Source organism: Salmo salar, chromosome ssa12 (assembly GCF_905237065.1).
Source record: "Salmo salar chromosome ssa12, Ssal_v3.1, whole genome shotgun sequence".
Classification (NCBI taxonomy): domain Eukaryota; kingdom Metazoa; phylum Chordata; class Actinopteri; order Salmoniformes; family Salmonidae; genus Salmo; species Salmo salar.
This window is the reverse complement of record NC_059453.1, coordinates 82,741,012-82,765,915: the sequence shown is the minus strand read 5'-3', so window position 1 is coordinate 82,765,915 and position 24,904 is coordinate 82,741,012. Positions and strand designations below refer to the sequence as shown.

At 46.4% G+C, this 24,904-nt stretch overlaps 1 protein-coding gene across 6 annotated transcripts in view; it reads left to right on the top strand.

The window, feature by feature from the left end:
• The window catches only part of LOC106565716 (ras association domain-containing protein 5), a 45,680-nt gene that overhangs the window by 17,916 nt on the left and 2,860 nt on the right, over window positions 1–24,904 (top strand). For 2 of the 6 annotated variants that reach the window (XM_014133128.2, XM_045691848.1), the window contains exons 2-5: window positions 5,973–6,097; window positions 24,043–24,153; window positions 24,272–24,611; window positions 24,734–24,849. In XM_014133128.2, the coding sequence (XP_013988603.2) occupies window positions 5,973–6,097; window positions 24,043–24,153; window positions 24,272–24,611; window positions 24,734–24,849 (692 nt within the window). Of the gene's footprint in view, window positions 1–5,972; window positions 6,098–11,768; window positions 13,098–24,039; window positions 24,154–24,271; window positions 24,612–24,733; window positions 24,850–24,904 lie in introns of those variants that run through there. The other 4 variants (XM_014133127.2, XM_014133129.2, XM_014133131.2 and 1 more) reach the window with 3 other exon arrangements.

The window sequence follows — 24,904 nt, the reverse complement described above, 5'->3', positions numbered from 1 at the left end:
ATTTCAGTGCTTTTAGGCCCCATAATGCAATTCTTCAGAAAATAGCCGTGGCTTCACAACGTTTTTAACATTTGAAGAAAATGGCGTGAAATATGCAGATGAAGTCCGACGAGAACGGATACAAATGTATTGCTTTAACTAATTATGACAAATGTTAAGAAAATCTTGAGCAATGTAATAAAATAAAGACTTTTCAAATAAGTTCCGTTACACGTTATGTTGGCAGAAAATGTGTTAGCTACGCTATCCTTACGAACCACATAGCATATCATTACAACAGTATGTACCGGTATGTTAGCTGGCTACCTAATGTTAGTTGGCTACTAATACATCGAACTTGCCAGTATATTAACTATATGCTAACTAACTAACTACCCAACGTTTATTGACTTGATTATTCATGTCATTCTTAGCTTAGCTAAGTGGTACCTTCTTTGTGCGTTCTCAATGGACATTGTTAATTCGGGTGCGTTCGTAAATTCGCTCTGGCTATCTACTCTGATTTCAGAGCACTGTGTGCGTGCCTCTTTGGTCCCTTTGGTGTCTGTTGTCCCAACAGCTCTTAATACCAGTCATTTTCTGTCATGGAATGATTACCCTTCCATAGAAAACAAAAAGGGGTGCTGACACCCTCTCTCTCTCTCTCTCTCTCTCTTTCTCTCTCTTTCTCTCTTTCTATGTCCCTCTTTCTCTTTCTCCCTCTTTCTCTTTCTATTTCCCTCTCTCTCGCTTTCTCTCTCTTTCTCTCTTTCTATGTCCCTCTTTCTCCCTCTCTCTCTTTCTCTCTCTTTCTCTTTCTATTTCCCTCTCTTTCTATTTCCCTCTCTCTCGCTTTCTCTCTCTCTCTCACACTTTCCCTCTCTCTATCTCTCTCTCTCTTTCCCTCTCTCTTTCTTTTCATCCTCTGTCATTCCAGTTTCCCTTATTTATTTTTCCTGAGGGGATTTCCAACTGCCCCTGTCCCTACTGAAGAGAGGGTTTGGAAATTGCAGCTCTGTCTGTTAGATATGGTCTTTTCCAGGTAAATCCTGTGAGAAACATTAAGGCCCTGTGTTACCAGGGCCTCAGGCTCCATCCTCACTGCAGATAGAGGATGACTACATCATCAGCTCTCTGCACCCGCTGCTGTCTCTCTCCCTCGTCCTCATCTCCCCCACGCCTCTTTCCCTCCCTTCCTCTCTCTCCTCTACCATGGGTTTGTCTCTATGTCCAGTCTAGTGAGACAATGCTCAAGGAGCCAGACAAACCCCTCTGCGTCTGTAACCCGAGACGCCCTGTGTGTGTGAGACCAGTGTTGGACCAGGCCATACGGAGGGGATGAGGGGGTAGGAAGGCATGGGCGTGTTTGTGATGACCAAAGGAGGGTACAGTGTGATTTCTGATTTTTATTCGGATCCCCATTGACTGCTGAAGAGAGAGCAGCTGTTCTTCCTGGGGTCCACTCAAAACGCAGAACATGACTAAATGCAGAACATGACTAAATGCAGAACATGACTAAATGCAGAACATGACTAAATGCAGAACATGACTAAATGCAGAGCATGACTAAATGCAGAACGCTAATGGACAACAACAGCAACACACATTTAAACTAAGAACACCACAACCAAATAACAACACTACTACTTCAAAAAATACTGAGTAGAAGAAAACAAAGAAAAACAAACATTTAAAATACTAAGAATAATGTGTGGTTGTGTGGAGTGTGTGTCTCTCTCTCTCTATCTGTAATTCTGCATTCTGTGCAGATTAGCAAAGTCAGGAATGCAGACAGACAGACGGACGGACGGACTGACAGACAGATGGACGGACGGACTGACAGATGGACGGACGGACTGACAGACAGATGGACGGACGGTCTGACAGACAGATGGACTGACAGACAGATGGACAGACTGACTGACAGACAGATGGACTGACAGACAGATGGACTGACAGACAGACAGATGGACTGACGGACAGACAGATGGACAGACGGACTGACAGACAGATGGACAGACTGACTGACAGACAGATGGACAGACGGACTGACAGACAGATGGACTGACAGACAGATGGACTGACAGACAGATGGACTGACAGACAGACAGATGGACTGACAGACTGACAGACAGACAGATGGACTGACAGACAGACAGATGGACAGACGGACTGACAGACAGACGGACTGACAGACAGATGGACTGACTGACAGACAGATGGACTCACAGACTGACAGACAGATGGACTGACAGACAGATGGACTGACTGACAGACAGATGGACTGACAGACTGACAGACAGATGGACTGACAGACTGACAGACGGACGGACGGACGGAGGGACTGACAGACAGATGGACGGACGGACTGACAGACAGATGGACAGACTGACTGACAGACAGATGGACAGACTGACTGACGGACGAACGGACGGAGGGACTGACAGACAGATGGACAGACTGACTGACAGACAGATGGACAGACTGACAGATGGACAGACAGACAGACAGATGGACAGACGGACTGACAGACAGATGGACAGACGGACTGACAGACAGATGGACATACTGAGTGACAGACAGATGGACAGACTGACAGATGGACAGACTGACTGACAGACGGACGGACTGACGGACGGACTGACGGACTGACTGACTGACTGACTGACTGACTGACTGACTGACTGACTGATGCTGGGCGATGGAGGGGGAACATACTATGTTTACTGTTAAACTCTGTGTAGGGAAGGGAAAGGGGAGATACCTAGTCAGTTGTCCAACTGAAAGCCTTCAACTGAAATGTGTCTTCTGCATTTAAACCAACCCCTCTGAATCAGAGAGGTGTGGGGGACTGCCTTAATCAACATCCACGTCTTCGGTGCCCGGGGAACAGTGGGTTAACTGCCTTGCTCAGGGGCAGAACGACAGATTTTTATCTTGTCAGCTCGGGGATTTGATCCAGCAACCTTTCGGTTACTAGTCCAACGCTCTAACCACTAGGTGGTAGAGGTGGGAGGTATTGGGGGACGGGGAAGAGAAAATGAACAAAGGTTATAGGGAGGCGTAGAGGGGATGGGAAGTGCTAGGGGTCAGGGGTAGGTGGGTAGAGGTGTACAGTGCAGGCAGTAGTAGGGGGTCGACAGCAGAGGGGTTTAGATGATAATGACCCTAATGAATAGGGGGTCGAGGGTTTAACAGGACCTCATGGGGGTCTCCGGGGGGCTTTGAGTCCTCTATTTCTCTGTTTGGGGCATTTAACTGTGTCCCCCTCTGCGCTGCAGAGACACACAGGCTGACACTCATAGCTGCGTTCAGGCTGCGTTCAGGCTGCGTTCAGGCTGCGTTCAGGCTGCGTTCAGGCTGCGTTCAGGCTGTGTTCAGCTGCTTAGCTGAAGTTAGGAGTGTGTCTTTATTCTCTTCTTACTTTGGCTTTGTCTGTATTCCCAGCGGGTCACTTCAGGATGCAGCAGTTTATCAACAACAAGGTGTGAGTGTGTGAGTGTGTGTTTGTGTGTGTACAGTATGTCTGTACAGTATATGTACAGTGTGTGGGAATAAGGCGAACCCCAAGGTTGAACCTCAGGCCTGGTGTCTGTCTGTCCTCCCCTGTTGACAGCAGTGAATCACAAAATCTAATCAAAACAAATGTATTAGTCACATGCTTCATAAACAACAGGTGTAGACTAACGGTGAAATGCTTACTGATGGGCCCTTCCCAACCATGCAGAGTTAAAAATAAAGATACATTTTTGTATAAAAAACAGAAATAGTGACACGTCTTTCTACACCTGTTACTTAAACAGGCTTGAACTGATCCTTATTATAGGAAGATTAACCAACAGAGCAGCACCTAGCTCAGACCTACCCTGGTGAATGGTGGACTGACGGAAGATTAACCTATCAGAGCAGCACCTAGCTCAGACCTACCCTGGTGAATGGTGGACTGACGGAAGATTAACCTATCAGAGCAGCACCTAGCTCAGACCTACCCTGGTGAATGGTGGACTGACGGAAGATTAACCTATCAGAGCAGCACCTAGCTCAGACCTACCCTGGTGAATGGGGGACTGAGGTCCTGTCTGCCTGATTTGAATGGAACTGGCTGATAGGATGTTACTAAACGTGAGGGGTGAGATGTGAAAAGGAGGACAGGATGGGAGAGTCTCTCCTCCCAAAACGCATTTCCCTTCTCTGAGTGTTTGGATTGGCCTGCTCTCTCTCTCTCTCTCTCTCTTTCAATTCAGTTCAAGGGGCTTTATTGGCATGGGAAACATATGTTAACATTGCCAAAGCAAGTGAACTAAATTTCTCTCTCTATATATATATTTCAATCAACACTGAGTCTCTCTCTCTTCCCCAGACACCTCCCTCCTATCAGCAAGGCATCCGTCCCTCACACTCACTCATCGATCAGGCTGTTACAGAGAGGATTCGTTACCTTAGTTACCTTGCTGCCCTGTAGCCTTCACATTGTGTGTAGCCTCTGATTGTATGAGCTGGTGGGAGAACAGTGTCCCAATAGTGTTACACTGCCTCTTCTCCTCCCTTCATGACCTCAGATCTGAAAACACTCTGTAGTGGTAGTCTTTTCTGTGTGTAGGCTGTGTTGCTCTGTAGTGGTAGTCTTTTCTATGTGTAGGCTGTGTTGCTCTGTAGTGGTAGTCTTTTCTGTGTAGGCTGTGTTGCTCTGTAGTGGTAGTCTTTTCTATGTGTAGGCTGTGTTGCTCTGTAGTGGTAGTCTTTTCTGTGTAGGCTGTGTTGCTCTGTAGTGGTAGTCTTTTCTATGTGTAGGCTGTGTTGCTCTGTAGTGGTAGTCTTTTCTATGTGTAGGCTGTGTTGCTCTGTAGTGGTAGTCTTCTCTGTGTAGGCTGTGTTGCTCTGTAGTGGTAGTCTTTTCTATGTGTAGGCTGTGTTGCTCTGTAGTGGTAGTCTTTTCTATGTGTAGGCTGTGTTGCTCTGTAGTGGTAGTCTTTTCTATGTGTAGGCTGTGTTGCTCTGTAGTGGTAGTCTTCTCTGTGTAGGCTGTGTTGCTCTGTAGTGGTAGTCTTTTCTATGTGTAGGCTGTGTTGCTCTGTAGTGGTAGTCTTTTCTGTGTAGGCTGTGTTGCTCTGTAGTGGTAGTCTTTTCTATGTGTAGGCTGTGTTGCTCTGTAGTGGTAGTCTTTTCTATGTGTAGGCTGTGTTGCTCTGTAGTGGTAGTCTTTTCTATGTGTAGGCTGTGTTGCTCTGTAGTGGTAGTCTTTTCTATGTGTAGGCTGTGTTGCTCTGTAGTGGTAGTCTTTTCTGTGTAGGCTGTGTTGCTCTGTAGTGGTAGTATTTTCTATGTGTAGGCTGTGTTGCTCTGTAGTGGTAGTCTTTTCTGTGTAGGCTGTGTTGCTGTACTCTGCCCTCGCTACCTGTGCGATATTAGCTCTTTACCACCCTCTAGTGACATCTGTGCATTAATACAACAGAGAGCATTCACTTCAGTGAGGAGAAACCTGGAAATCAACCACTACGGTTATGTAGAGAGCAGCCTCTAGGTGGAGCCACATGAACACAGAGCTCTCAGGCAGATCTCTCAATGAAATGTCAAGTCCACAACAGCAGATTAGATTCTATCAGCCTGAAATATTGTGAAAATGCATATTGAAACTGTTGGGGGGTACCTGAATTATTTCATCTTAGTTTGGATTGGTGTGAGATTTGTCATTGTTAGATTGATATCGTGTGTGTCTGTGTGTGTGTTGTTGAAGATCTTCTTGACCCTGACTCACTCTACTGCCTGCTGGCTACATGATTAGTATGTGACTCCTCAATAGACTCGCATTACCCATTACCCCAGAACAGTGTGCTCTCAGACTCTGTCACCATTACAGCCCGCCACACCAGGACAAGGGTGATACTAACGGCCAAACACTGAGTTCCAAGGAAAATGCTTTATCATTGCTGCTCTCTAATCGGTGCCCTGTGTGTTGATCCAGTCATTGATTGGTCTGTTTGTGTGTCTGTCAGACTGCAGCTACACCTGTCACCTGGAGTGTGAGGGGCGGGTCCAGCTGGACTGCAACCAGAGAGACAGCAACCCACAGGAAACTCCATCTCCCAGAAGACACTGCTCCACGCCTCCTCAGAACAAGGTGAGACAGATCTAGAGCTAAGTGAATCAGGTGTCATCAGGTGTACTGTGTAGTGGGGGTTGTTGTAGGTCACAAGCTGTTTGACAGGATGCTGCTGGTCATGTTGGCTGTGAAGCACTTGAGCTGCAGACACACAGAAAGTCAATGCAGCAGAGTAGGACACGCACGGACACACACACACACACACACACACAGAAAGTCAATGCAGCAGAGTAGGACACGCACGGATACACACACACACACACACACACACACACACGAGACAAAGACGAGACAAAGACGAGACAAAGACATAACATCCACTCAATCACTATAGATTTTCCACTATTGATCCACTATTCTTGTGAGTGTAAAGCAATGCTCTGCAGGGTCAGGAGATGACCCTCTGTTCCTTTAGCCTTTATCATCCCTGCTGTCGTTCTGGCTGTCGTTCTGGCTGTCGTTCTGGCTGTTCCTCTCTCAGTGATGGTGTGTGTGTTGGTATTTGGGATGTGATTTTCAGTGGATTCATTTTGTTGAGTCCGAGGTTGTTATTTAACTAATAGGGATCCTCCTGAGGCAATGTTTTCCTTTTCACACTTTCAGAACCCCACTCTGTCTCTCTCTCTCTCTCTCTCTCACACATTTGGAGTCAAAATGTTCTCTGAGCACATATCTCATGCCCCTCACATCTGTAACTCATAGTGCCCATCCTCTCCACCTCTGCTGTCTACTCCTCCCCCCTACCCTTTCTCTCCTCTCCCCCCACTACCCTTTCATTCCCCTCTCCCCTCTCTCTCCTCTCCCCACTACCCTTTCTCTCCTCTCCTCACTACCCTTTCTCTCCTCTCCCCTCTCCCCACTACCCTTTCTCTCCTCTCATGGGGGCATATGCTCAGTCATTAGCCTAGCCGTAGCCTTACCCCAGCCTTCCTGGCTGCGCTGTTTCTGTGAGAAGAGTAGAGCATGGGGAGGGTGGGGGAGACAGCCCTGCAGAGAGCTAAACTCCTCCTCACCCCCCAGAGCTACTCCAAACATTCCCCGGCCTTCTGTCTGACCTGTCACAGAAATCATCTGCTGTGTGTGTGCATGTTGCTGTGCCCTCTGTGTCAGTCTCTCAGGGTGTGTATGCTCTTTGTGTTTATATAACCTCTCTTTTGAGGACGAACACTGTACTTTAGCAAGCAAGTTGCTTTAGCTAACTATGTGTGTGTTAGTGGCCCTACAGGGTTGTGAGTACAGGAAGCCTTGTTGGTTACATGAGGGCCATACTCTTGGTAAAGTTGTTGGTCTCTGTGAGCACAGATATATTAGCTGCCTGTCTGCGTTCACTGACTTCCTCTACCTGTAGTATAGTCTACTACACATACGCACCCGAACACAGAAACCAGCTCTCACTTCCTGCTTTCGTGTTAGCACACTCAAATCTTGTTGATTATGTTTTGAGGTCATAAATATTTGCAGGTGTTCACACATATGCACACACACGCATAGTCACACTCATATTCTGTATAAAGTAGAACTGTGTCTCCCTCTCAAGTGAATATCTAGCCAACTCTGAGTTGAATGTTTGTGTGAGCATGTGAAGAGTTTAATTTACATTTGAAATGTTAGTCATTTAGCAGCTGCTCTTATCCAGAGCGACTTACAATAAGTGCATTTATCTTAAGATAGCTAGGTGAAACAACAAGCTAGCTAGGTGAGACAACATATCAGTCAAATTTATATATATGTATATATGTATATAGTGTTTTGTAAATAACCATATTTTACACATCTTTAACATCTGTGAATAAAAAAAATCGGAGAACAGTAGTATTTTACACACACGAAGCAATCATTTCTGATGAAAAAAACACATGGGAAATATTGGTGGATGTAATGTTTTTGAAATAGTCTTCATGTGTAAATCTGTGTCTGTGTTTCTGTTGTGATTCACTCTATGTTCTCAAAACACACTGACACTGCATAGAGTGGGCCGGATAACACACACACATCTCCCTCATTGTTTTTAGCGAGTGAGAACCCAGCACACCTCCAGTAAGGAGCTGGAAACTGTAGCCATGCCAAATACCACACAGTGATACATGCCTGTGTCATTCTTCGTCTTCTGATGAGGAGTAAGAAATATCAGACCAATACGCAGCGTGGTAAGTGTCCATACTTATTTTTATTTACTAAAGAAACCGAACGACAGTCCTGTAAGGCTACCAGCTATACAAAGAAACCACACACAAACACAAGAGAAAATAAACCCATATAAATATGGCCTCCAATTAGAAGCAACGACAACCAGCTGCTTCTAATTGGAGGTCGTTCCCAAAACGAACATAGAAATAGAACAACTAGAAATACGAACATAGAAATACAAAACATAGAACAATACCCAAAAACCCCTGACAACACAAAACAAACACACACTTGCCACGTCCTGACCAAACTACAATAACAAATAACCTCTTTTACTGGTCAGGACGTGACAGCCTGTGTGTTAGCTTAGGCCTGCAGTGGAGAGACAGTTGATTATCTCTGTAGCCTGGAGTCATATTAAACTCTTGTCTGGTGTGTGCAGGCTGCCCAGTGTTTTGACCTCCATCCAGACCAGTGGCTGGAATGGGCATCAGAGCTGGAGGAGTACACTATTATTGTACCATAGAGATGATTAGAGATGACAGCTTCTTCCTCTTCTACTCCCTACTCTCTCTCTTCTCTATCTCTCTTCTCCTCTGTCTCTCTCTTCCCCCTCTCTCTGTCTTCTTCTCTTTCTCTTTCTTTCTCTCTTTCTTTGGTGCTTACACAAGCAGAGATCAATCCCCTTTTTGCCAATACCTCCACAGAGTCAATGCGTCTCATTGAGTGAGACTGGAGCCTAATTGACTGGGCTTTATCGACTCTGGCGTGGCAGGGGGGCTGAAATAGAATGGTGAGGGCCTGGTCTGTCAATGAGCTCCTCTTATTTCCCCCTACCACCCACTGTCCCCTCTGTCCCCCTCCACAGTGATGATGGTAATGGTGTTGAATCTGCCATCAGCTGATACTGACCTGACAGGAAGACAGTTCTCTGTCTGTCTGTGGTTACCACTGGAGAGAGACAGACAGCTCTCTCAACAATCTATCAGAATGTAATCAACCTCTGACAGGGGAGATGGACAGGTTCCATCTCTTTAATGGAGGATCTTTCTCCTCTCACAGGGGAGATGGACAGGTTCCATCTCTTTAATGGAGGATCTTTCTCCTCTCACAGGGGAGATGGACAGGTTCCATCTCTTTAATGGAGGATCTTTCTCCTCTGACAGGGGAGATGGACAGGTTCCATCTCTTTAATGGAGGATCTTTCTCCTCTCACAGGGGAGATGGACAGGTTCCATCTCTTTAATGGAGGATCTTTCTCCTCTGACAGGGGAGATGGACAGGTTCCATCTCTTTAATGGAGGATCTTTCTCCTCTCACAGGGGAGATGGACAGGTTCCATCTCTTTAATGGAGGATCTTTCTCCTCTCACAGGGGAGATGGACAGGTTCCATCTCTTTAATGGAGGATCTTTCTCCTCTCACAGGGGAGATGGACAGGTTCCATCTCTTTAATGGAGGATCTTTCTCCTCTGACAGGGGAGATGGACAGGTTCCATCTCTTTAATGGAGGATCTTTCTCCTCTGACAGGGGAAATGGACAGGTTCCATCTCTTTAATGGAGGATCTTTCTCCTCTCACAGGGGAGATGGACAGGTTCCATCTCTTTAATGGAGGATCTTTCTCCTCTGACAGGGGAGATGGACAGGTTCCATCTCTTTAATGGAGGATCTTTCTCCTCTCACAGGGGAGATGGACAGGTTCCATCTCTTTAATGGAGGATCTTTCTCCTCTCACAGGGGAGATGGACAGGTTCCATCTCTTTAATGGAGGATCTTTCTCCTCTCACAGGGGAGATGGACAGGTTCCATCTCTTTAATGGAGGATCTTTCTCCTCTCACAGGGGAGATGGACAGGTTCCATCTCTTTAATGGAGGATCTTTCTCCTCTGACAGGGGAGATGGACAGGTTCCATCTCTTTAATGGAGGATCTTTCTCCTCTGACAGGGGAAATGGACAGGTTCCATCTCTTTAATGGAGGATCTTTCTCCTCTGACAGGGGAGATGGACAGGTTCCATCTCTTTAATGGAGGATCTTTCTCCTCTGACAGGGGAGATGGACAGGTTCCATCTCTTTAATGGAGGATCTTTCTCCTCTCACAGGGGAGATGGACAGGTTCCATCTCTTTAATGGAGGATCTTTCTCCTCTCACAGGGGAGATGGACAGGTTCCATCTCTTTAATGGAGGATCTTTCTCCTCTCACAGGGGAGATGGACAGGTTCCATCTCTTTAATGGAGGATCTTTCTCCTCTCACAGGGGAGATGGACAGGTTCCATCTCTTTAATGGAGGATCTTTCTCCTCTCACAGGGGAGATGGACAGGTTCCATCACTTTAATGGAGGATCTTTCTCCTCTCACAGGGGAGATGGACAGGTTCCATCTCTTTAATGGAGGATCTTTCTCCTCTCACAGGGGAGATGGACAGGTTCCATCTCTTTAATGGAGGATCTTTCTCCTCTGACAGGGGAGATGGACAGGTTCCATCTCTTTAATGGAGGATCTTTCTCCTCTCACAGGGGAGATGGACAGGTTCCATCTCTTTAATGGAGGATCTTTCTCCTCTCACAGGGGAGATGGACAGGTTCCATCTCTTTAATGGAGGATCTTTCTCCTCTGACAGAACAGCTTCCTTCTCTCTGAAAGACTGACAGAGTCCACCTGATCAACCGTCTGTCAATCTAATTTCTTAACGATAACATTTTTTTAAAGGCTTTCTGACACGCACGCCCACGCACATGCACACACACATGTTTAGTTCTTCTATACTCATGGGGACCTAAAATTCATTTCCATTCAAAATCCTATTTTACCTAACCCTAACTTTGACCATTTAACCCTAATTCTAACCCTAACCCTAAATGAATTAATAAATGCTTACAATTCCTCTTTATGGAAGTAGACCTAAAATGAATTTATCTGAGATTAATTTCTTCATCATTACTGTGTGTGTGCTTGCGTGCAGTGCATGCATCTGTCTGTGTGTTTTTTAGCATGCTTATAAGAGTGAATAATGGCGTTCTAATGCAGTAGTAAACAGAAGGGTTATTATACATGTGGAGGTTTATCTCATACAGCTGCAGCACTAAGGCAGAGCACAGCACACATATTACTGTGGCTTCCTGCTCATGCATATCAAGTGATATGAGCTATGAGACCACATCTCTCTCTCTCCCTCTCACTCTCTCCCTGTCTCTCTCACTCTCTCATTTCAATTTATGGTGCTTTATTGGCATAGGAAACATATGTTTACATTGCCAAAGCAAGTGAAATAGATATTCAACAAAAGTGAAATAAACAATACAAAAATAACAGTAAACATTACACTTACAAAAGTTCCAGAAGAATAAAGAAATGTCATTATGTCTATATATACAGTGTTGACATGTTGTGCAAATAGTTAAGTACAAAAGGGAAAATAAATAAACATAAATATAGGTGGAATTTACAATGGTGTGTGTCTCTCTCTCTCTCTCTCTCTCGCTCGCTCGCTCGCTCGCTCGCTCTCCATTAGAGGAAGTGGCTGGGCTGAGCAGGGTGCCATTGCTTGCAGGATGAGAAAGAATAGAGGAGGGGATGAGAGGAGAGTGTGTTTGTGTAGCTCTGCAGAGAGGAGAGAGAGAGAGAGAGAGAGAACTACAGCTTTTCTGCCTGTCTCTGTGAAATGGTTCACAAGCTTATCTGTGTGTGGCTGCAGATGAACTTGCAAACGTCAGAAGCCTGCAGCAGCTGAGGTTTCTTCCCAAGAACCAGGGACTGCACAGGGACACTGCAGCACAGGGACACTGCAGCACAGGGACACTGCAGCACAGGGACACTGCAGCCTGTCAGAGTAATTGATGTGTGAGAGAGAGCCTGTCAGAGTAATTGATGTGTGAGAGAGAGCCTGTCAGAGTAATTGATGTGTGAGAGAGAGCCTGTCAGAGTAATTGATGTGTGAGAGAGAGCCTATCAGAGTAATTGATGTGTGAGAGAGAGCCTGTCAGAGTAATTGATGTGTGAGAGAGAGCCTGTCAGAGTAATTGATGTGTGAGTGTGTGCCTGTCATAGTAATTGATGTGTGAGAGAGAGCCTGTATGGGTAAGCGGCAGTAGCCTGCTAGAGTAATTTGTGTGTGTGTGTGCACCCATTCACGGCTCTTATCAGCTGATCAGTACACACAGCGGTAGGGTAGGAGGGGGTTGAGGGGGCAGTGTGTGTGCGTGTGTATGCATGTGTATGTATGTGTGTCTGTGAGGCATTCTCAGGTGAGCAGTGCTGTAATTGGAGGCTAAGCTTTGATACTCTGACTCTGTGACACCGGCATGTGTGTGTGATACCGGTGTCAGAGCACACATGACAGGAGGAAGTGACACATCTCTACTTGCGCTCTCCGATTTCCTGAAGCCTCTCTGGTGGAACGAGGAACGCTGTACGGACCCAAATCTAAGCCGACCTCACCTCACCTCTCTCTTCACCCCTGATCCTGTAATCCAAGTCTATCCTGATACCTACAGACACAGGACTGTGAACCACCGGCAGTGGATGCTTGTATTGAGAGAACTGAGCGATACTTGGACTGTGAGCTTTAGTGGTGTGTGTCCATATACTGAGATACCAAGGGACTGGCTGTGGATGCAGAGGGGATGTGAAGAGCTCTAGGACTGAGCATTGTGAACAGTGTGTTGCTGAATGCCTCTACAGACAGAGAATCCCCCCCTTGGGAATAATCAGATTTCCTCCTGCGGCTCTGCTGGGTGTCTATAGGCAGCCGAGGGCTCGTATTTAACTCCTAAATGACTGGCAGCAACAGCATGAGCAGCGGCTACTGCAGTCTGGATGAGGAGGGCGAAGACTTCACCTTCTTCACCGCAAAGACCACCTTCTTCCGCCAGCCCAAAAAGCTGGATAAGGTACGACACAGATAAAGAGATGGAGGGAGGGGTTGTGTCAGTTTTGATGTCAACAATATTCAGCTGAAAAAGGAGAAGTGCTGAGTTAAGAGGAAGTAGGCACTAGAGGTCTTCACAGGTCCAAAAAGTTGCATAAATATTTTGGGGAAATATAGAGACCCGTTCTGAACGGACCTGAGGACAACTAGCAAGGTTATTTATCATCAAATATGATTACGCAGTACCCGTCTTGACTACATCAAATGTTAGCTAGCTAGGCTGAGGTTGCAGTGCCTTCTGATTCTACAGTTACAAATCACAACAACTCCATTCAGAATATGTTAGCAGCCTACCTGTTAGCTCTTGGTTGTTGTAGCCTATCCTTCTCCTTTAACTTTAATTCCATCTTCCATTGATTAGATATGTCCTATCTTTTGCCACACAAGGAACAAGGCAATATGGCTGTAGCCTATTGCCGCTTTGATGATTGGCCAACAACAAGCTCCACTCTCGTGAAAAGCAAGAGCAGCAGTATAAATTATAAACTGTCTACTGCAGCAGTCATGTTCGGATCTGTACGGTCCCTTCCGTACAGATCCACAGCCCTTGCAGAGCAAGGGAAACAACTACTTTAAGGACTCAGAGCGAGTGACGCCACCGATTTGAAACGCTATTAGCGCGTACCCCGCTAACTAGCTAGCCATTTCACACCGGTTACATGTGTGACAGAGATCCTTCTGCCTGTGTTCCTTCTGTCATATAATCAATCAGCTATCCATGCAGCCTTGTAGGAGCGAAACCCTCTAGGACAGTTTTTCATGGCTTAGATCTGAAAAGGGCTGTATAGGAGCAATATGTTAATGGTTCCATCAGCTGTTGTCTGTCGTTGTTTCCTTAGTAACAGGATAGTTAGTTACATAGTCACACACCTGTCCTTGATTGTGAGATTTTCTTCAAGGCGCGCTCACTCTCTCCCTCCCCTTTCTTTTCCCTTTGAATAGTTCACCTGGACAAGGTAACCGTAGCAACAGCGGATCTCACTGATTCTGCTTTGAGTTAGAACTCCGCACGACACACATATACACACTTTCAGTTTTACACAGCGGTGGTGCCATCTTCCGCCAGAGAGGGGAATGTTTGGGGCTTGTTTGTTTGTTCATATGAATAGTAATCAGTTGTATAACCGTCACAGGCGTCGTAAGGAGTGGACCAAAACGCAGCGGGTAAAGTGCTCATCTTAATTTTATTAAAGCAAAAACACTTATACAAAACAAACGACGAATACAATCCAGTAAGGTGCACAGACCATACCGGAAACAACCACCCACAAAACACAAGAGAAAACTAACCCAACTAAATATGGCCTCCAATTAGAGGCAACGACAACCAGCTGGCTCTAATTGGAGGTCCTACCAAAACCCCAACATAGAAAAACTAGATAAACACAAAAATAGATCATGTAGAACATAAACCAAAAAACCCGAACCACACAAAACAAACACCCCCTGCCACGCCCTGACCAAACTACAATAACAAATAATCCCTTTTACTGGTCAGGACGTGACAGTACCCCCCCAAAGGTGCAGACCCCGAATACACCTCAAAACAAAAACCACACAAAAAATAACCCCAAACTTGAAGGGAGGGAAGGGAGGGTGGCCACCGTCAACGACTGCTTCCGTGCTACACCCCCCCCAATCCTCCAACTACGGAGGTGGGTCTGGCTCCGGCCTTAGTCCCCATTCTAACCTGCCCACCCCCGCTGAAGGCTCAGGACTGTAGAACACTGCTGAAGGACCTCGGGCTGAGGTGCGTCGCTGGAGGCTCCGGACTGTGGGACTGTCGCCGGAGGCTCCGGACTGTGGGACTGTCGCCGGAAGCTCTGGACGGGGGACTGTCGCCGGAAGCTCTGGACGGGGGACTGTCGCCGGAAGCTCTGGACGGGGGACTGTCGCCGGAAGCTCTGGACGGGGCAGGCGCACTGAAGGCCTGATGCGTGGGGCTGGCTTAGGAGGCTCCAGACTATTGACACGCACCTCAGGGCTAGTGCGAGGAGCAGGAGCAGGACGTACTGGACTGGGCAGGCGCACTAAAGGCCTGATGCGTGGGGCTGGCTTTGGAGGCGCCAGACTAGTAACACGCACCTCAGGGCTAGTGTGGAGAGCAGGAACAGGACGTACTGGACTGGGCAGGTGCACTAGAGGAAGAGTACAAGGAGCAGGAACAGGATACACTGGGCCATGAACCCTCACCGGCAGTCTGATGCTTGCAACTTGCATCACCGGTCCTGGCTCGATGCTGGCTCTAGCATGACACCAGTGAGGAGCTTTCATTAAGCGCACCGGGCTGTAGCTGCGCACTGGCGATACCGTGCGTATCTCCGCATAACATGGTGCTTGCTTAATCCGTCGCTCCCAATAATAAGCACAGGTGCTCCTTCGTGCCCTTTCCGCCAGTACCTCTCTCTGGAATCTCGCGTCAAGCTCCTTGCTTGATTCCTTGACTGGCTCCTTTATGCTCCACGGCTCTCTCCTGTACGCCTGGGAAGTTAGGTCAGGGCTCCCCCTGACTTAGCTAAACTCCCCGTATGCGGGGGGCTGCCTCCTCTCCTCCTGAAATGGAGGATATAATACCTCATACGTCCGTCGTTCCCTTTTAGCTTCCTCCAACTCCTCCTTCGGGCGCTTGTACTCCCCAGCCTGGTGCCATGGTCCTTTACCATCCAGGATCTCCTCCCATGTCCATGACTCCAAGTAGCTCTCCTGCTGCTCCCTCCTCCGCTGCTTGGTCCTTAGTTGGTGGGTGGTTCTGTAACGTGCGTCGTAAGGAGTGGACCAAAATGCAGCGGGTATATTTATCTTCTTCTTTTTTATTGAAGGAAAACATTTTTTTAACAAAACAAACGACGAAAACAGTCCAGTAAGGTGCACAGACTATACTGGAAACAACCACCCACAAAACACAAGAGAAAACTAACCCAACTAGAAATGGCCTCCAATTAGAGTCAACGACAACCAGCTGCCTCTAATTGGAGGTCCTACCAAAACCCCAACATAGAAATAGAAAAACTAGATAAACACATAGAAATAGAAAATGTAGAACATAAACCAAAAAACCCGAACCACACAAAACAAACACCCCCTGCCACGCCCTGACCAAACTACAATAACAAATAACCCCTTTTACTGGTCAGGACGTGACGATAACATAGAACTGTAACTGTGTAGCTGCAGATTTACAGAATAGTAGGTACTACCAGAGCCATGGATTTAAATAAATGGCACTGGGTTCAACATGTTTTTGCAGAAAAAGCCTCCACACTCTACTCTCACACACCCACTGGGAGACTGTTCTCAAGGCTTTTAATGGACTGCATTACCTTCTCTCTCACATACTGTACACACTCGTACATGCACACACACCCACACATACACACAAACACCTACACACACATATTGCAGCGTATGGAGGAAACTGTTGCTGATTAGAACAGAGGGCATAGAGATTCTGTTGTTTTAGAATCAATCATACACAGACACTTACACAGACACTTACACAGACACTTACACAGAGGCCTTTGTCAGTGTTATCTAAATACCTGCGGTGCCTCTGCTCTCTGGTTTGGAAAGATCACAGTCACAAAATAATTCAGACCAGGCCCGTGTTTGTCTGTTTGTGTAGTTTGGGTTGCCAGGGTGGAGACTCTTGTGACCCAAAAACAAAGGACCCAGTCTTAAGCCATGACTGAAAGGTACCAATTCCCCATATACTGCAAGAATGATTGCTGTGCTCTAGTACTTCTGTAGAAGCAGTCTCCCTGTACAGGAAAACCACCCTGTCGCCCACTAGCGATTGAATATGAAAAACAGACACGCAAATATATACGAAAACCACAGTCTTCCTGTACTCTCTGACATAATCCACTAATGTTTGTGTTGCAGGGGCGGACTGGGACTGAAAATCGTCCCTGGCATTTTTAACACACCAGGCCCCCGTTATTAGCCAGCTAAGGATAATTTTGTACTAAAATCCCAGGTAGACAGGCCCACTGGGCTAAAAATTGACCTTCCTGTCTGACATTTGCCCGAAATGCCAGATGGCCAGTCCTCCCCTGTGTGTGTCACTTTACTCATCCTGTTGTCTACAATGGCGCCAGACACATATCTGGAATCAGCTATCCAAACCCAAACCTTGACCATAATGTGGGAAACCCTACGTCAGGATTTAGGGGCATTTTCCTCCTACTCCCCAGTCCTACTATTATTCCTCAGCCATTATATTATTTTTAAATATATATACACTACCGTTCAAAAGTTTAGGGTCACTTAGAAATGTCCTTGTTTTTTGAAAGAAAATCTTCTTTTTTTTGTCCATTAAATAACATCTAATTGATCAGAAATACAGTGTAGACATTGTTAATGTTGTAAATGACTATTGTAGCTGGAAACGGCTGATTTTTAATGGAATATCTACATAGGCGTTCAGAGGCCCATTATCAGCAACCATCACTACTGTGTTCCAATGGCAAGTTGTGTTAGCTAATCCAAGTTGATCATTTTAAAAGGCTAATTGATCATTAGAAAACCCTTTTGCAATTATATTAGCACAGCTGAAAACTGTTGTTCTGATTAAAGAAGCAATAAAACTAGCCTTCTTTAGACTAGTTGAGTATCTGGAGCATCAGCATTTGTGGGTTCGATTACAGGCTCAAAATGGCCAGAAAAACACCAGTCTCAACGTCAACAGTGAAGAGGCGACTCCGGGATGCTGGCCTTCTAGGCAGAGTTCCTCTGTCCAGTGTCTGTGTAATTTTGCCCATCCTAATCTTTTATTTTTATTGGCCAGTCTGGGATATGGCTTTTTCTTTACAACTCTGCCTAGAAGGCCAGCATCCCGGAGTCGCCTCTTCACTGTTGACGTTGAAACTGGTGTTTTGCGGGTACTATTTAATTAAGCTGCCAGTTGAGGACTTGTGAGGCGTCTGTTTGGGTGTAAAGCAAGGAGAGACACAGAGAGAGAGACTGTGTGTGTGTGTATATTTGTGCCTGGCGCTTTCTGATCACAGGAGAAGAGAGTGGGATGAGGGTGGACTGGAGGTTGGAATGGAGGGAGGGGCAGATATAACACTGAATGAAAGTATGAAACCAGAAGCATGCACCACGAAACACACACACACACACACCACGTTCTACGGTATCTGCCTTCTGGAAAAGAGGAAATGAGGCATGGGTTATAGCTTCCACACGGAGTTGTGCCTGTCTCTTCACACCACTCTCATCTCCCAATCTTTCTCCATCCATCCCTCTCTAATGTAATCTCCACTGCTCATTGTTGTATCAGCTGTGACAGCTCATCTACAGTAGTTCATGTGGCTATCAGAGAGATGGGGAGCTAAGTGTCTCCTCTCCTGTGTGCTTCCTCTACCGCAGCAGTCTGCTCGGGGATCAATGGTTTGGTAGACCGCCATCATACCGCAAGAGGAATTTGGTGTTGCTACGGTAAAGATGTCGTGTGGAACTGACGTTCTGAGACAGTCTGAGAAGAGGGTGCAGCTCAGGTTAGAGTTAGGTAGTCAAGTATCATGACACGCTCACAGACACTTAAAGGTCTGTCTATTTCAGAATGTTCTCTTTTCTGATGCCCTTCTATGACACTGAAGTGCTGGAACTTTCTGTATCACTTCACTTCCATTATTACGGTTGTGTGGAAAGTTGAGTAAATGTTGAATGTGTGTGGTGCATAGCCTACAGTAAAAGCGTTGAGTAAATGTTGAATGTGTGTGGTGCATAGCCTACAGTAAAAGCGTTGAGTAAATGTTGAATGTGTGTGGTGCATAGCCTACAGTAAAAGCGTTGAGTAAATGTTGAATGTGTGTGGTGCATAGCCTACAGTAAAAGCGTTGAGTAAATGTTGAATGTGTGTGGTGCATAGCCTACAGTAAAAGCGTTGAGTAAATGTTGAATGTGTGTGGTGCATAGCCTACAGTAAAAGCGTTGAGTAAATGTTGAATGTGTGTGGTGCATAGCCTACAGTAAAAGCGTTGAGTAAATGTTGAATGTGTGTGGTGCATAGCCTACAGTAAAAGCGTTGAGTAAATGTTGAATGTGTGTGGTGCATAGCCTACAGTAAAAGCGTTGAGTAAATGTTGAATGTGTGTGGTGCATAGCCTACAGTAAAAGCGTTGAGTAAATGTTGAATGTGTGTGGTGCATAGCCTACAGTAAAAGCGTTGAGTAAATGTTGAATGTGTGTGGTGCATAGCCTACAGTAAAAGCGTTGAGTAAATGTTGAATGTGTGTGGTGCATAGCCTACAGTAAAAGCGTTGAGTAAATGTTGAATGTGTGTGGTGCATAGCCTACAGTAAAAGCGTTGAGTAAATGTTGAATGTGTGTGGTGCATAGCCTACAGTAAAAGCGTTGAGTAAATGTTGAATGTGTGTGGTGCATAGCCTACAGTAAAAGCGTTGAGTAAATGTTGAATGTGTGTGGTGCATAGCCTACAGTAAAAGCGTTGAGTAAATGTTGAATGTGTGTGGTGCATAGCCTACAGTAAAAGCGTTGAGTAAATGTTGAATGTGTGTGGTGCATAGCCTACAGTAAAAGCGTTGAGTAAATGTTGAATGTGTGTGGTGCATAGCCTACAGTAAAAGCGTTGAGTAAATGTTGAATGTGTGTGGTGCATAGCCTACAGTAAAAGCGTTGAGTAAATGTTGAATGTGTGTGGTGCATAGCCTACAGTAAAAGCGTTGAGTAAATGTTGAATGTGTGTGGTGCATAGCCTACAGTAAAAGCGTTGAGTAAATGTTGAATGTGTGTGGTGCATAGCCTACAGTAAAAGCGTTGAGTAAATGTTGAATGTGTGTGGTGCATAGCCTACAGTAAAAGCGTTGAGTAAATGTTGAATGTGTGTGGTGCATAGCCTACAGTAAAAGCGTTGAGTAAATGTTGAATGTGTGTGGTGCATAGCCTACAGTAAAAGCGTTGAGTAAATGTTGAATGTGTGTGGTGCATAGCCTACAGTAAAAGCGTTGAGTAAATGTTGAATGTGTGTGGTGCATAGCCTACAGTAAAAGCGTTGAGTAAATGTTGAATGTGTGTGGTGCATAGCCTACAGTAAAAGCGTTGAGTAAATGTTGAATGTGTGTGGTGCATAGCCTACAGTAAAAGCGTTGAGTAAATGTTGAATGTGTGTGGTGCATAGCCTACAGTAAAAGCGTTGAGTAAATGTTGAATGTGTGTGGTGCATAGCCTACAGTAAAAGCGTTGAGTAAATGTTGAATGTGTGTGGTGCATAGCCTACAGTAAAAGCGTTGAGTAAATGTTGAATGTGTGTGGTGCATAGCCTACAGTAAAAGCGTTGAGTAAATGTTGAATGTGTGTGGTGCATAGCCTACAGTAAAAGCGTTGAGTAAATGTTGAATGTGTGTGGTGCATAGCCTACAGTAAAAGCGTTGAGTAAATGTTGAATGTGTGTGGTGCATAGCCTACAGTAAAAGCGTTGAGTAAATGTTGAATGTGTGTGGTGCATAGCCTACAGTAAAAGCGTTGAGTAAATGTTGAATGTGTGTGGTGCATAGCCTACAGTAAAAGCGTTGAGTAAATGTTGAATGTGTGTGGTGCATAGCCTACAGTAAAAGCGTTGAGTAAATGTTGAATGTGTGTGGTGCATAGCCTACAGTAAAAGCGTTGAGTAAATGTTGAATGTGTGTGGTGCATAGCCTACAGTAAAAGCGTTGAGTAAATGTTGAATGTGTGTGGTGCATAGCCTACAGTAAAAGCGTTGAGTAAATGTTGAATGTGTGTGGTGCATAGCCTACAGTAAAAGCGTTGAGTAAATGTTGAATGTGTGTGGTGCATAGCCTACAGTAAAAGCGTTGAGTAAATGTTGAATGTGTGTGGTGCATAGCCTACAGTAAAAGCGTTGAGTAAATGTTGAATGTGTGTGGTGCATAGCCTACAGTAAAAGCGTTGAGTAAATGTTGAATGTGTGTGGTGCATAGCCTACAGTAAAAGCGTTGAGTAAATGTTGAATGTGTGTGGTGCATAGCCTACAGTAAAAGCGTTGAGTAAATGTTGAATGTGTGTGGTGCATAGCCTACAGTAAAAGGCCTGAATCTATTCCTGCTGTTTCTGGGAGACACTGTGTTTTCCCATTGAGGGGTTCTAGAATGTTCCCTAGCTGTGTAAAGTGTAATCTGCTGGTCTGTGCTGTGTCTGGAAGTCTGTGTTTAGAGGTCTCCTCTGTGCCTCTTGTAAAGCTAACCATCATGCCACTCAGACAGTTAAGGTCAGACAGTTGTCCAGTCAAAACAGGGCAGGCCATGGATTGCGTGTGTGTGTGTGTGTGTGTGTGTGTGTGTGTGTGTGTGTGTGTGTGTGTGTGTGTGTGTGTGTGTGTGTGTGTGTGTGTGTGTGTGTGTGTGTGTGTGTGTGTGTGTGTGTCAAAGGCTGAGAGCATCTGCTCCTCCGCCCGCTGTGACATCCCCCTGAGTGATCACATGACCTTCCCTGTCTGATCCTGTCAACGTGAGAACAACAGCAACAGCTCATGTGTGAGCCATGTCATGTGCACTTTCCCTGACTGTGGCTGTTCCTGGGAGCCCTGTGGCTCTGGGTCTGGTTGTGGGTCTTCTCTCCTGGTTCACTTTCTCTGTCCCTGAGCTCTGTGTGGGTGTGGTGGGCCGTGGACCGGCAAGGGTGAAGGGTCAGTATTGTCCTACTACTCCATTGTCACTCTCTCTTCTATAGGAATACACAAAGGGGAGGGAGGGCACTATATTTAGCAGCTAGCAAACATTAAGACACAAACACAGGAATTCCTGAGAGATTTGATTGTTTTCAAGATGACCCGTTGTGACCCTTGAATCCACCACACACATTCCTCCAAGCACATCTGTATTCAGACAGATGTAGGCCTATGTGTGAGGCAGGTGTGCGTCTTCAAAGTGCTTCTCTATGCCAAATAGCAAGCTATAGGAATATGCACACTATCTGCAGACATTGTGTTGCACATAATACAGTAATAATGCTGTGCCAATCCTCTAGCTTCTGTGTCATAGGGATTGTCATGCTGTTTCAAGGTATTTGGGGGCACCAGGTAGCCTAGTGGTTTAAGAACATTGGACTAGTAATTGAAGGGTTGCTGGTTTGAGTCCCCGACCTGAATAGGTGAAAGATCTGTTGACATGTCACTGTGGGTAACAGCGTCTGCTAAATGACTAAACTGTAAACTGTCTTTGTGTTAAAGTGGTGTTTAGTCTCGGTGACCTTTAGAAATGGTCAGTTTTTGACATTTAGACCAGTTTGCCCAAACTCCCTCTGCATTCTCACTTCATTAACTCTAACTCTTATGTCAAGATAAACACACACACACACACACACACATTAAACTCTGCCATGGAAAGGTGCCGCACACACACTGAACACACAACAAACATAACTCTCCACCCAAGAAGATGTTGATATTCATGGAGGAGGAGAGGATCAGAGTGAAGAAATGAGAGACAACATCCTGTTCTGACTGATCCTGCTCCCTGTCTCTGCTTATGCAAGCCAAGTTATGCTGCACACACACAATGGACAAGGCGACTGTACTGAATGAAGCAGACACACTCCCCTCACGCCCTGAGGACTCCCATACATAAATGATTCTCAATCCATCTCTTTTTCTCTCTCGGTCTCTCTCGGTCTCTCTCGGTCTCTCTCGGTCTCTCTCGCTCTCTCTCTCTCTCTCTCTCTCTCTCTCTCTCTCTCAAAGTCCCAGAAGAAGAGAGTGAAAAGGAGGAGAAGAAGCAAAACAGCATCAGAGGATGCATCTAGAAATAACCCAGTCAAACTCATGCCTCCTCATCTCTCCTTCTCTCCCTCATTCTCCCTTCTCTCCCCCAACCTCATGAGGAGCGAGTCTCAAGATGAGTCCGACAGTCACACTGCATGGGGGAGGTGGAGTTTTGTGCTTTTCCATGGTCTAGCAGTGGGAGAGATTGGAGCTATCACATTGACTGTGTCTGAGAGTGGGAAGGGAGAGGGAGAGAAAAAGAGTGACAGAGGTAGAGAGTCATGCTGGGTTTAGGAGGGAGGTGAGGAGGAGGAGAGGATGGGTGGAGGGAGGAGGAGGAGAGAGGATGGGTGGAGGAGGAGGAGGAGGAGAGGAGAGGATGGGTGGATGGAAGGGAGGAGGAGGATGGGGAAGGGAGAACAAATGGAGGAGAAGGGGGAGGGGAGGGAGGGAGGACAGGTGGGGAGGACAGGTAGAGGGTAGGGAGAATAGGGGAAGGGGGAGGGAGGATGGATGGATGGATGGATGGATGGATGGATGGATGGATGGATGGATGGATGATAGGTGGAGGAGAATAGGGGGAGGAGGAGGAGGAGGGAGGGAGGATAGGTGGAGGGAGAGGAGGAGGGTGGGAGGACAGGTTGAGGGGAGGGAGAATAGGGGGAGGGAGGATGGGTTGGGGAGGAGGAGGAGGAGGGAGGAGTGCAGGGAGATTGAAGGGAGGTAGGGGAGGAGGATATGGGGAAAGAGGAGTAGGGCAAGTAGGAGAATGGGAGGAAGGAGGGGAGAGGGAGACAAAAATGAAGAGTCACGCAACATTCTATAAATGTTATAGCCCAATAGGCAATGTCCAGAAGCCAGTTGTGTGTGTGTGTGTGTGTGTGTGTGTGTGTGTGTGTGTGTGTGTGTGTGTGTGTGTGTGTGTGTGTGTGTGTGTGTGTGTGTGTGTGTGTGTGTGTGTGTGTGTGTCAGTGTGTGTGTGTCAGTGTGTTTCTGAAAGTTAGCACCCTCTGCTGTTTAGAGTGATAGCAGCCAAATGTTGGGAAACGTCATGAAACCATCCAAGAGGAAGTCAAGGTGTCCTCGGGTCTAAGTCAAAATGACTGCTCTCTTTCTCAACTTCCCCCTGTACTGTAGTTCCTGTTTCTCACACAGCCTGTTGTCTGTCTCTCTCTGTGTGTTTCAGCAGAATGAGGTCAAAGAGGAACAGGAGGGAGGGCCCAAGGCTCTGTCAGAGAAAGAGGTGCGGGCCAGGATAGAGGACTACAACTCTAACGTCTCAGAGAATGGCATGAAACTGGTGAGTGCTACAGCACGTTACATATACACATAGGTACTAGTGTGAAGTATTGAATCTGAATTGACCAAAATTGACACACAGGCATCTTACTCTCTCTCACTCTCTCTCTCGCACTCAGGCTGCTGATGGTTTGTACACTGGCTTCATTAAGGTCCACCTCAGGCTGAGTCGGCCAGTCACGGTGCTTGCTGTGGAGGGTGCGGGATTAGAGGAACAGTCAGGCAAGGCAGACAGACGCGGTCGGCCAATGACGGTGTCAGAGGGCCAGGTTGGGGAGGGAGCGGGGTTGAGTGACAAGCGGACGTCGTTCTACCTTCCCAGAGACTGTGTGAAGCAACTCCACATTAGTAGTACTACAACGGTCAGGGAGGTCATACAGGGCCTGCTGAAGAAGTTTATGGTGCTGGATAACCCACGCAAGTTTGCCCTGTACAGACAGACACACCGCGATGGACAGGGTGAGTTATATACACATATACATTCTGGTCCTACTGAGTGTTGGTCTGAAGAGATCTGATAATATGCTAATAGCCTGGATGTGGAACCTGATGTGCCTTTCCTTTGATGTGTGTCTGAGTAGATCTGTTCCAGAAACTTCCTTTGGTGGAGTGTCCTCTCTCTCTGAGACTGGTGGCAGGGCCAGACCCTGAGCTGCTCAGCTTTGTCCTCAAGGAGAACGAGACCGGAGAGGTGGAGGTAAGACAAACACACACACACATACACATACACATACACACACACACATACACGC